This window comes from Corvus hawaiiensis, chromosome 8 (assembly GCF_020740725.1).
Source record: "Corvus hawaiiensis isolate bCorHaw1 chromosome 8, bCorHaw1.pri.cur, whole genome shotgun sequence".
NCBI classification, from domain to species: Eukaryota; Metazoa; Chordata; class Aves; order Passeriformes; family Corvidae; genus Corvus; species Corvus hawaiiensis.
In genome coordinates this window covers 23,347,839-23,360,826 of record NC_063220.1, presented here as the reverse complement: position 1 = coordinate 23,360,826, position 12,988 = coordinate 23,347,839, and the positions used below count along the sequence as shown (strand labels likewise).

Sequence of the window (12,988 nt, the reverse complement as noted above, 5' to 3'; positions counted from 1 at the left end):
TTTGAGGCAGTTTTCTTCTCCTGGCTTACATCTTGACATCAGCTCATAGTTTGAAAAATATTTTCTTCTCATTTCCTTGGAGGTAGTTTATATTCTTTTTGGTGGAATGTGAATATCTTGAAGACCAGAAACATTCTGCAGCAAAGTGTACATGCTCAGAGAAGGCTTTTTCCTTTCATATTTTGCATCTTGGAAATACTAAGGCAGTTTCACAGCCTGAAAGAGTAATCCTCCTGGAAGTTTCTTAGAGAAATAAGGGACTTACATTTTCCATTGGTAGCTTCATACTGTATTGATTTTAGAAATGTTAATAGCATTCAGTGTGGTCTCCCTGCAATTAAAATTTGTATTTAAACCGATATGAAGCATCGATGTGATTCATCTTTTGTGTGTTAGACCTGCTGTCTTTCTCCTGATGGGTCACTTAACTACCAGTATAGTTCTACCTGTGGTGGCCATGCTATAGTTAATCTAGAAGGAATAGTAGCAGTCATCCTGGCTGCAGTGCCAAAGGCTGTGTTTAATCAGAGGCTGTGTATTAATATTGGTTTGGATTTTGGTTTTTTTCATATTTTGGACTGTAGATTGTTTTGTTTCAGTGGCCTCCCAACTGTTGTACCAATCCAACCATCCCGTACCGTCAGCAGAATATATGGGTGGTTGCAAAGTGGGGGCTTTTCCTCTTACTGCCAAATTGTATTGAGAAATATGCAATGAGAGGGGGTTAGGGAACATAGGCAGGGAGCTGACCTATCCTGAATGTGGACAAGTGCAGGGATTTTCATCAGGTTAAAAATTATGTTTAATTTGCTATGCCAGCAAGAATCCTGGTAAACTGTGAATGTCCTGCTAGAGTCCAGCTGGGTGATCGTCATGAAATGTGTCGTGGCAGCCTCATGTGGCATGTTGACTTGGCAGTCATGATTGAACTCTTCTATAGGCAGTCTGATGCATATTTATTAAATGAGAAATTTTAAAAAATCTTATCTAAAATAAAAAGGTTATCCTTTCTCACTTCCTTAATTCTCCTTGTGCTGGCATGGGGCATCGACAACTTCCCTGTGCAACCTGTTCCAGTGTCTCACCACCCTCACAGACAAGATCTTTTTCCTAATATCTAGTCTAAATGTACTCTCTTTCAATGTAAACCCATTCCCCCTTGTCCTGCTGTTAGATGCCCTCATAAATAGTCTTGCCCCATCTTACCTGTAAGTTCCCTTCAGGTACTGGAAGGCCACACTTGGGTCACCCAGAAGCCTCCTCTTTTCCAGACTGAACAATCCCCACCAACAGGTCCATGTCCTTCCTGTGCTGGGGACCCTCAACACTGCAGATGGGGTCTCACCAGAGTGGAGCAGAAGGGCAGAGTCTCCTCCCTTGTCCTGCTGACCAAGGGGCTTTGGATGCAGCCCAGGACACGTTTGGCTTTCTGTGCTGTGAGTGCACATTGCTGGCTCATGTCCAGCCTCTCATCCACCAGCACCCCCAAGTCCTTCTCGGCAGGGCTGCACTGATGTGCTCTTCCCCCTGGATTGATACTGGGGGTTGCCCTGACCCTGCACTTGGGTCTTGTTTAACCACATGAGGTTCCCAAGGGCCCAATTCTTGAGCTTGTCCAGGTCCCTCTGGATGATATCCTGTCTTTCAGGTGTGGCAACAGCACCACTCAGCTTGGCGTCATCTGAAAATTTGCTGAGGGTGCACTTGATGCCTCTGCCTTTGCCACTAATGAAGGTATTAAATAACAGTAGTGCCAGTATAGATCCTCAAGGGATCCTCTAGTGCCTGGTGGGACTCTGAGCCATTGACCACTACCCTCTGGATATGACCATTCAACCAATTCCTAATTCACCCAACAATCCCACCCATCGAATCCATCACTCCAGTTTGGAGAGAAGGATGTTGGGGGGGGACCATGTCACAGGCTTTACAGAAGTCTGGATAAATGACATCTGTAGTCCTTCCTTATCCACTGATGTAGTCACTCCATCATAGAAAGCCACTGGTTGGTCAGGCAGGATTTTCCCTTGGTGAAGCCATGCCAACTGTCTTGAATCACCCCTCCATCCTCCATGTGCCTTAGCACAGCTTCTGGGAGGATGTGTTCCATGACCTTTCCAGGCACAGAGGTGAGGTTGACAGGCCAGTAGTTCCCAGGATCATCATTTCTACCCTTATTAAAGATCAACGTATAGTTTTCATCATACAACAATGATCAACAACCTGAAAAATTGGCACAGGGTGCTAGACAGTCTTTAAATAAAATCACCGTGGTATAGCCGATAAGAACAAAAAATTCATTATATATATTTTTTTTGTGACAAAATCCATTGGATGTTCTTTTTTCTAAGATGAAAGACAAATGAACTAATACACTGTGGTGTGTCATCCATTCTTCCAATTACTTTTCAAATAAAAGTGTATTAAAAGAAACACTGATTTGGAGTCTTATATTTGAAATTAATGGTCTTGCAGCAAATATTTCCTACTTTACATGTCTAAACCTTTTCAAAGATTAAAGGAAATTAGTGTTGGGGCATTTCATTAATTGGTCACTTTAGCAAGAGGAAATATGGGACTAATTTCATTTACATGGATTAAGAAATGTGTCAGTTTTTCCATTCTGTCTCTCTAGGGCATATTTTTACTGCAAGGCCTGTCATGATGACATCACGGATCCCAAAAGGATAAAAAAATGTGGCTGCAAACGGCGTAAGTAATATTTCTATCCCTCCCTTCCTCTCCTTTTCATGAACTGTTCAGCCCTGAAGAGTACCTGTACATGTGTTTACATGTTTTGCACATTGGTACAGAAAAACTAAGAAATAAATGCATGGCAGCATAGTAAGTGCTATTTGGGTTTCTGAAGTCCGTATGTTTTTATTATACTTCACACCACTCAGACCTGTGTCTTCATTAAAAAGTAAATTAAAGTCCAAAGCTAACAAAACCTGAAGAATTAAGTCAAGCTAGATCTAAATGTGGAGGTTTCTGAGTTAAGAATTAGCCAACAGTGAAGTTTTTCTCTCATTCGTAACATGCAGAAATTAATTTCAATAGTTTTCTGTTAAGAACTTCTATCTGTCTTGGTGAACCTGATTCTGCAAAAGAAGAAACTAGGGAATTATACTCTATCATATAGCTATTGAAATAAATTTTTGTTGAAATAAATTAAAAGTTTTACTGGAGGAAAGGGTTGTCTGGAAGAAATTAAATGTTAGCGCCTCTGACACATATCCTCTTTAGCTATAATGCTAATATTAGGTTAAGTTCTTAAACTGTTTGGACAGTTTTTTATGAAGCAGTAATTGAGTTTTCGAATGGAGATCAGACTTTGCATCTGCATTTCTATAAATATATAGCAGTCAGCATTTTACCTATATATACTTTGAAAGGACCTTTTCCAGGAACTATCACAACCACATTTTGGCCAAAGATGTGTTTGACCCATGCTTATTTGTAATACCGATAGCAAAATGATTTAGGAATCAATTCTCATTGAATATATAAATATTTATGTGCATTCCATGGTGTTCTGCATGAAAAAGATCATTCAGTTCGAAGTACTGATTAGGTAAATTGAAAGATATCAGAAGAATTTGATCATGCCTATTTTACTGTTACTTTTAAAAGGGAAAAAACTCTCTTATTTATTTCTTGAGTCTGCGTTATCAGTGCACTATTTTAGAGGATGGAAGAAAGCCTAAGCTGAACATTCTCTGCCTTTTGGAGTGCCTGAAATGGATTAATTCTTTAAGATCATTTTAAAAAGAAAAAATTTATCACTGGAGATTTTTTAAAAAACTCCTGTCCTCCAAAACACCAAGAGTGTAGAACAATAGTATGATAGCGAGAAAGCAGCTGGAACTGACAGAAAATGGTATTTATCTTCCCAGTAGCCACAAGGAGAGCAAAGCACATGGAAAGCATGCCTGATGTGGAAGGAATGTATGCATTGCCTAACATATTGGGAAAAAATTGTTCAAGAACAGTTTATCCATGTGAGAATGTGACCTTTGAACTGCTGCCAAAGCCAATGAGTCTGCTGAGTAAGTTCTGGTAAAGCCAGTTACAGATGCCTCAGGGTGCCTGTAACTCTCAAATGAAATTTTTTATCCAAATTACTCAACAGTTAAAGAGAAATATGTTACCTGTTTAATTTTATCTGGTTCTGTCAGGAAAAAAAAAAAAGACCTATTTTATTTCTATTTTCTTCTCTATTCCTCCTTCACACGGTGTATGCTTTTTAAACATGTCCTGCTTAAAAAAAAAAATAAGTCCCAAAGATCTCGCAGTTTAATGTGAGATCTACAGTTTTCATTGTCATGTTAGAAGATAGGAACCAGGAACTCACATTATAAAGGTTAAGAGCCCTTTATTATACATTAATGAGAATCAAAGTAGCTTTCTCAGTACTTTGAGACCTGGGAGGAGACAGGGTATGACCCAGCCAACACAATGGATATTGTCAGCAGTAAGGCCATGGAGAGGCAAGAGTAACAACTTCTGTAAGGTGCAGTCGGAAAGGTTACAAATGGCATGGTCACACATATCAGTCCAATAAATGAAAAGGTGTTGGGCAGATAACAAACAGAATGATTGAGTTAGTGAGGCAGAAGAAAGAGGTGGCTGTCCGAGCTGGTTCAGTGAGCACTGAACGCTAAGGAGGGAATGCTCTGAGTCAGGTGAAAAGTAATGATCAGTGAGAATAAAATCTTAAATTTCTCTTTCATTGTCTCCCCTCTCCTCAGTCTGCCCTCTCTCCTCCTGTTTCCTAGGCATGCAAGAGGTAACAGATACCATGATAGCAGGGAGCCTTTAGTACAGCTGAGAACAGCTTTCAATGAGGAGCATGCTCACAGGTGTTAGAAATAAGGCAATTGCTTTGCTTTTAAAGAGCTGTCAGTCAGCAGAAAAATTAAATGAAAAATTTCATCAGTAATTAGTGATTTTTGGTTCTCAAATTTTGTTGACAATTTTGAGATCCCTTTTATGGGATCTGCTTTTTGGGTTTGGTTTTGTTTTTAAGGTAAGTCTTAAGTGCAGTCTGTTATTCACATAAAATGTTTTAGCTTTCAAATCACTAATCACTTTTGAAAAACCTTAGATGTGTTATCCATCTGTAAATGATGCAAATCATTGGTCTTAAAAATGCAGTTCTAACCAAAACAAAGCATAAATTGAGAAAACTTTTCCCCTGTTGAGTTAGGAAGCTGTCAACTGCTCTGTCAACATCTAATAGATCACTATGTCAATTTGATTTTCAAGACATTGCACACATATGTATCTACACAGATCTATATGATAAATAACATACTTTAATGAGTGAGTAACATAGTAATTAGAAGCAGCAGAATGTGGAAAATATGTAAGATGAAAGGAAAGGCTGTATATAAAAATGTCACATTCAGGTGAATTAAATGTGAAAGAATGTCTTTACATGGAAAACTTAATTATGGTGGCATTAATTAATGCAGCTTCCCATAACACTTAAAACCCACATTCTTTAATAATGTATCTGAGGTTGCACTTCAATTTAGATACTTTCTGAATATTAGCTTGGGGTATTGTTGGGGTCTAAACATGAGTCTGACCTACATAGCCATTTGTCCAAACTTATTAGGCCTAATATTAATAATTCAGGGAAGATCAGTACTTTCTACAAGGCCAGGGATAATTCATGTAATCCTGCTTTTGTTTTGCAGTTTCTTTGCCATCCTTTTCTCCTTACCCATCCCCACTCCCTGAATAACGCATAAACACTGATGGCATATTTTCCAAAGAAATACTTGTGTGGGAATTTTATTTGCAGATTGTCAATTTTTTTTTAACGTTTTCAATCTCTTTCCTATACCATTTAACTGTAGTTTTTGCAGCAAGAGGCCAAATATATGTATATATTTATATAAAACGCAACCACGTTGGGATGAAATCTCTAAACTGGATGACCTGTTCCTCCTGTTTCTTCCATTTTGTGCAACAGCTGTGGTCTAATTATCTATATATTTTTTCCAGTGACAGTGCTTGCTGTGAACGGTGGGGGTTGAACCCCAGAGGGGACATATCATGTGTACGTTGATGTGTTTGAAGGAATTTCTTGTAATCAATGACAATTGACAAACTTTTGATTTATTTTTCCTCTTGCTGCCTTGGAACACGGCCCCTACTATATTTTAACTGCACACTGATAGTGATCTATTGTGAGTAAAAATGGGTTCCCTGTAGCCCAGAGTGCGGTCCAACCTGTCTTTCTCTAGCAGAGAGTATTTTTGTTCAGTATTTTGGTTCTTTTCTTTATTTATGTTGCATGTAGCAGTGACGTCATACCCACAAGTTTCTCATCGTTTACACCAATGGAGATTAGGGTGACGTTGAAGAAAATACAGCAGTTTCCCCCTCTTCCACCTATTTGCCCCTTTTTTCCACAAGCTCACATTTTATCCCTATTTGAAAATGAGATCTTGGCAAAAGTTTCCTTGAAATTATTCTAGAGATATCTCATGAATTTTTAGGGATATTGGTTAGGCTGGGGTAATTGCCACTATAGCACTGTTTGCCTGGTTAAGTACAATTCAACTGTCAGATCCTTGTTCAGTTTTTTGGTACTTTGTCCTTTCCATTGCACAGCTGACACAAAGAGTAACACAGCAGTTTTTTAGTGTCCATATCTAACTTTTTTCTTCCCAATGACGGAAAAAAAAAGAGTTATGGGGGAAAGCCAGACAATGAATTAAAAATGTGGCTTTTAATGTATAAACCCAGAGATATCTTCAACAGGAAACAAGCTGCACTGATTATTTTCCTGAGCTTGCTGGTCATTAGTTACATAAGAAGACACACACTGACTTTTCAGGACCTTAGCTGTAAGATTTTACATTATTATTTTATACAGAATATGAACTTTATGGACCACTTCATGTCAATCTAGGTCATACCACTTAGAAGTGTACAGAATCTGTGAAGGCTCTCGTCAGCCACTTTCAGTGTGTACACTTGTGGTAAACACAGCATTGGGGACATGGAAAGAATTTGCTGCCTAGAAATACAAGTGTTGCAAAGAAATGTCCTGATTATATGGGCTTGTTCTTTCAAAGAGCAAGGGGAATCGAGTTATCTCATAGCTGCAGTGCAGAGTTGCTGTGCCAGATTGAGGATGTAACTTTACTGTGTAACTGCAGCTATTCTAAGTAAAGGAGGCCATGAAACTTAAACATTTTACTAGGTGTTCTGAATTTATTGTGTGAAAACACTTCAGGTCTTAATCAGGATTGAGATATTTTTTCCCTCTCAGCTCTATACACTGTAGGACCTAGCAAAGAATCAAGGAAAAATTTATGCTCTTGACAAAGTGGTGGCCAACTTGAAATTATGGTGGCCTGCATTATGATTATCATTTTTTACTATTTATTTTATTGTTGTGCCTGCAAACTACACTAAAGGATTGAGATACTGTTGTGGAAGAAAATATTCAAGGATAGAACAGAAATTTCTCCAAACATCTTTTTTAGCCAGTAGAATGACACAGCAGAAAGATGAAGCAGCATGAAAAAGGCACATTGTGAAACAGGTCAGCATGATAAGAATCAATAATAAAACATAACCTAATTTCTATGGATGAAATGGTGAATCCTATTGACTTTGAGGCGAAATGCTGGAAGTAATCTGGATTTATCTGAAGCAATATATTTATTTCAAATATGATCCTGTGTTGAGACCTTTCTGAACTAAAGAAATTTGTTTAAATAGTAATAAATAAACAAATAAAGGAGTTATTCATGCTGTGAAAGAACTAGAAAAGAAAAGGTCATGTAGTTTTGATTTGGTTTTTTCCATTTCCCCAATAGCTTCAGTTTGTTCAGCAATGCAGTTTGCTTTGTGAGTACACTGGCTGAGTGTCTTCTTTGAGGTAATGAAAGAAAGGTCGTGATCAGATTTGAAAATTAAAATGAATTGGTCTATAAATGTGCCATTACATCAAAATCCGTGAGTCATTCTTATATCTACTAAAATAGGGAAAAATGTCCACTCAGATCTCCTGCTGTTTTTACAATTTTGACATAGAACAGCACCATGTGAATTGGAGCAAACAAGTAACCAGTTGTCTTTGATGGCAAAAATTGCAAGACAGTAAGCAAGCTCACTTTTTTTGTCTTGAAGTTGTCTTGTAAAAATTAAATAATGGAGAGATATCCTTGCCTGTTGTGTTAAGGTCAATAAATTCTCACAAATAGTTTAAGGTACACTGCTGTACTTTTCAGGAAGCTGAAACTGTGCTGGGGGAAGTCCTGTCTGTGTTTCAGTCTCATGATGCTAACCAGCATTGCTGAGAGGCGATCACATCGGTCTGGTCGCCCTTTAATGCTGATGATTTTTCACTCATAGTTTGGATCATGAGAACTTGATGAATTGAAATGACACTGTGCATTTCCAATTCTAAAGTGTATTGGAACATTTTTTGTACCATTCGGTGGTCAGGAAACTTCCCGTTCCTGCTCCTAAGCAGCTGCTGCCTGAGAGAGATCCACTAGATGTCCTCGGAGCTCCACTCTGGCTAGGGCTGAGCCCAGGGAAAAGCGCCGTAGTGACGGGAGCAGTACCAGGATGGGGTACAGCCTATGGTTTAAAAAAAGAAAATCAGGAAAGAAGAAGGGATACTTTGTTCCGCTTTCTTTAAAGAAAAAGGAAAAAAAAAAAAGAGAAAAAGAAAAAGGAGCTGTTCCTTGACATTTTAGGGAGAGAATAATCTGAAGTTTCCTTTGCTTATTTTTGCAGCTGGAAATATTTCCCATTACTGTTTGTGAACTCTAAGTAACACTTCAGATCCAGACAATCTACACATTTTAAGTGTACTTTTTTGACTGTCTGAGATCAGAAAGTAAGGTATTGTGAGAAGCTTAGACATCTAGAGACCTATTCTTTCTTCTATAGAATGGAAGGCTACTGCCTTCTGAGAAAAATTACATCTAAAAGTTTCTAAAAGTATTTATTTACTTTATAAGTAATTGAAAGAAATTTTTCTCTCCTTTTTCTCTTAATGAGTAGTTCATATAGGCCTTGTTTTGTAAATTATTTAAGCAGTCTTATCTTCATGTCCATTAAAACTTCCCCTGATATTTTTACTGATTAGTTTACAAATGCTGTATGATTGTCATCATATTAAGTAGAAGGATCTGTTCTTTTTTTTTTTTTCTATTTATTATACAATTGAAAATAGGGAAGTAGTTTCCTTTATGTCCCAACTTACATTTTCATCAGTATCAAATAACAATTCTATTTAACATTTATAACACATCTAGGAATACAAATGAGTTGATTCTTACACAGATTCTACAGGTGTCAAATAAATTTAACACTCACCCAGAGGCTGTTCTTAAGGTCCCCCTGTCTCTCTGATGATTCCCATTTTCTGTTAATGTTTATGGAAGTTTTCTAGAAAATGCTATGTGTGTGGCTGAACCATTTAAAATCATTTCTGTCCTGTCTTTGATCTTGTCACTAGTCATCCCTACTAATAATGTGTGTTTTGTTTTATTTAAAATAAGTATTGTATTTGGTATGAATGTAACTGACTATAAAGGAATGAAGAGTAACAGCATGTTTTCTTTCCAAAAGTTATTGCTCTGATATGCAGTTGCTTATATACTGGTTGAAACCCTTAAAGCAAGTCCTTTCTGCTACTTATATTTCCAGGTCCAAGCCTGTTTCCTGCATGTAAATGATGTGAAATACTCAAATGATGATGCATGATCTCCAGAACAACTGACAATAATAGTTAAAAACAGTCCCTGAGGGGCATTGCTTTTGAGAAACGCCATCATGTCCTTCCCCTATTGAAGAGAAGGCCTTAAATTTCCAACTTTATTGGTTTAAGTCTGATGAAAATGATACTGAAAGTTTTCCTTCCCAGCCTTCTTTGCCCTTAAGGATGATTCTTTTTAATTTTCATAAATGTGTCCTATCCTATTATTGACTGTTGACAAGATATGGCCGGAAGTAAATGAAAACCAGGGACTGTTACTAACCAATGACACAGCAGTTGAGAATTCCTGAGCAGTGTGTTTTGCTACAGTGTTTGATTAGAAAAAGTCCTTCAAAACAGCTATAATTACAGCAAAATGGGCCTGCCTTTTACCTCACCTACTGTTAGTGTGTCTCACAAATGCCCTTTATTTTTCTTTCATTTCCTTAAAAAATAAGAAAGTAGGCATACTGGAAAGACTGTCACACCTTTGGTAACTTATTTCACTTTTCTTTTGCTGTCCAACTTTTCAACTTTAAAGAACATGTTGGGAAGAATTAGACAGAGGGAAAACATGGGAAAATGCTGTTTTGAATTTTCTGTGTAGTTTGAATGTGTATGCATCAAAAGCTGCAGTGGAAACCTTCTTACTAAAAGCCAAGCTCTGAGGAATGATGTACCATGCAATGAACAAGCCTGATGCTGCATGATGAATTTCTGAACAGCTGTAAGATAACTCTACTAGGATGCTAAAAGAACATGGCATTAGTCATGTGAGCAAAGTTTTAGAGGAATGGAGTCGCTGCTGAAGAGATCACTCATTCATCTCCCTCAATGCCTGTTTTCCACAATCATAATGTTACCCTTGCTTGACAAGTATACTGTATGGCAAGCCATCAAGGCCTTAGAACAGGACTTGACCCATTTGAGTGATTTCAATCCCTCTTTCCTGGTGACTGTGGGATTAAGAAACTGGAAAAAAAAATTCTTTTAAATTTAATGTCATTATTATAATGCAAAAAAGACATCCTAAACTGAAGGTACAGGCCAGAGAAACATTACCTTTTTTTTGCATTCACTTTTAAGGTTTTGTTTTTGCCTGTCAGTGTTGTTTTGTTTTTAGTATAATTGAGTCAGTTCAATCTAAACCATTACCAAAAGTTGGTTCAGTGCAACATGTGAAACAATCTAAATGGCCTTTGGATTTCTTGAGACGTAAACATACCTGATTCAGATGACATAAAAATTGCAGGATGGTGATTATACGTGCATTTATGAAGTAGGATGCTGTATATTTCCAGAAACACATAACAAGGATATTCGGATGACTGAAAGATAAAAATGTTTTGTCTAACCTGTTTTGGAATTAACATGTAGTTCTACATTCAGTTATTTTGTTCTTGATTGACTTTTGTATCCAGAGCAAAAAACATGCCAGTGATTGGTTCAGCATGTTTCAGTGGACCAATGCTTTGTGTCCTTTTGGTGATGCCTTATTTGTGAACTGATCTTAATGTCAAGCATATTTACCATTTTTAGTTTTGTCTCTTATATGGGCAAATTTTGGTATTCTGTCAAGAGTTAATTTGAATTCCTGAAGATACAATGTAAGCAAAGTAATTTTTTTGGAAAATTTTATTAGTATCTTGTAACTCTTTAATAATGTGTGATTAATTGCAGTAAAGGACTTCCTTGGCACAGTTTAATACAGACAAATTGTTATCATACATTTAAGAATAAATATATTTATATATGTATATATATGTGTGTATATGTGTAATGCATAATGTGTGTATGAGTGTGTGTATGTAAGAATATATGTGTATGTGTGTTTTTGTGGGTGTATACATACATATATATATATTTATATATAAAGAAATCTCTGATTTTTACAGGAAACAGGATAGACCAAAAGTATCTAATGGACTAGCAACTGTTGTTGTCACTTTAACCCAATGGTATTAATTGTGCCAAGGGAAAACTATATTCTTAGAATTCTGTGCTTTTACTGTGTTCTATTTTGATCCAAACACTTGACTGTAAACAGTAATTCTTCCCCATGACTGCGGTCACCCTCTAAGACTGAATAGAAATAAAGAGCAATTTATCTTTTGCCCTGCTTCTAATGTACAGCCAAAGTGTTATCAATAATCTCATTGCATTTTTTTTTCCTGGGTCAAGACTGTTAACATTAACTAAGGCCTGTATTAAATCCCTTAAATTACCTTCCAGCTGCCTTGTTATATATATAACCTTGCCATTAACCTGCTGCTCTTCCTCTCCTCCCATCCAACACATGGTTATAGCCAAGATGTCCATCTACAAGAGAATGAGACTGGCATGTTGTTTTGATTGCGGACGCTCTGAGCGTGACTGCTCTTGCATGTCAGGCAGTGTACATAGTAACATGGACACCCTTGAGAGAGCCTTCCCACTTTCTTCTGTCTCTGTTAATGATTGCTCCACCAGTTTACGTGCCTGTAAGTTTTAACACCAACACATGCTGTTCCATGTCTGTGGTGTCTGTGGTATCATCCCCGTCTTGTGTCGTGCATTATAGTCTGTGAGTTTTACTGGGCTGATGCTTTTTTAAAAAATCAACCCCAAATTTGATTACAGCTCTGTATTTATATTTCTGTTTTTATTTTTAATGCAAAAAAATGTAAATCATTATTTTGCTTTGTGTGCTCTTTATGAAGCATCCTCTTGCAATAGCCTGCAGGACCTTAGTACTGCAGTGTGGTGACACCTTTTCTATTTGATTAATACAATACAAATTGTCATTAATTAAACAAGAAGTGCTTCAGTGGAGGACCAGGCCTGTGTCTTAATCTGTGACTGGTGCCAAGTGGGTAGCTTTAATAATGCTGGCACTAAAGCACCACGCAATGGGCAGTGGATAAATATACAGGATAAAACGTAGTAGCTGAACTGTAGTAGCTGGAACTCTATTCTGTGCTGCCACTTTTATCATTAATTTTTTTTGTAACCCTTCTCAGTAAGGCAGGATTTTCCATCTAAAACTGAAACCACAGAAATGCTTGTACTTTTTGTAGTGCTTTTTAGAAAAACTAGCCTGATGCAAATCCCTGGGACAAATGTTTTGAAATTAAATGTAAAATATGTTCCATAGGACAGTAACATTTTGGAACATGCCCTGAAGGTTTTTTTGAAAGATCAGAGTTGAGAGGGGAAAGACAGAGAACCTAGAACAATTCTGCATGGCCATTAATTCTTTGGACAAACTGT

General features: G+C 37.3%; 1 protein-coding gene across 50 annotated transcripts in view; it reads left to right on the top strand.

Annotated features, from left to right (window-relative positions):
* Positions 1 to 12,988, top strand: part of KCNMA1 (potassium calcium-activated channel subfamily M alpha 1) — a 439,613-nt gene that overhangs the window by 335,880 nt on the left and 90,745 nt on the right. For 16 of the 50 annotated variants that reach the window (XM_048311505.1, XM_048311499.1, XM_048311504.1 and 13 more), the window contains one exon: positions 2,636 to 2,712. In XM_048311505.1, coding sequence (XP_048167462.1) covers positions 2,636 to 2,712 — 77 coding nt within the window. Of the gene's footprint in view, positions 1 to 2,635; positions 2,713 to 3,896; positions 4,050 to 6,191; positions 6,201 to 12,045; positions 12,220 to 12,988 lie in introns of all 50 variants that reach the window. The other 34 variants (XM_048311501.1, XM_048311493.1, XM_048311500.1 and 31 more) reach the window with 6 other exon arrangements.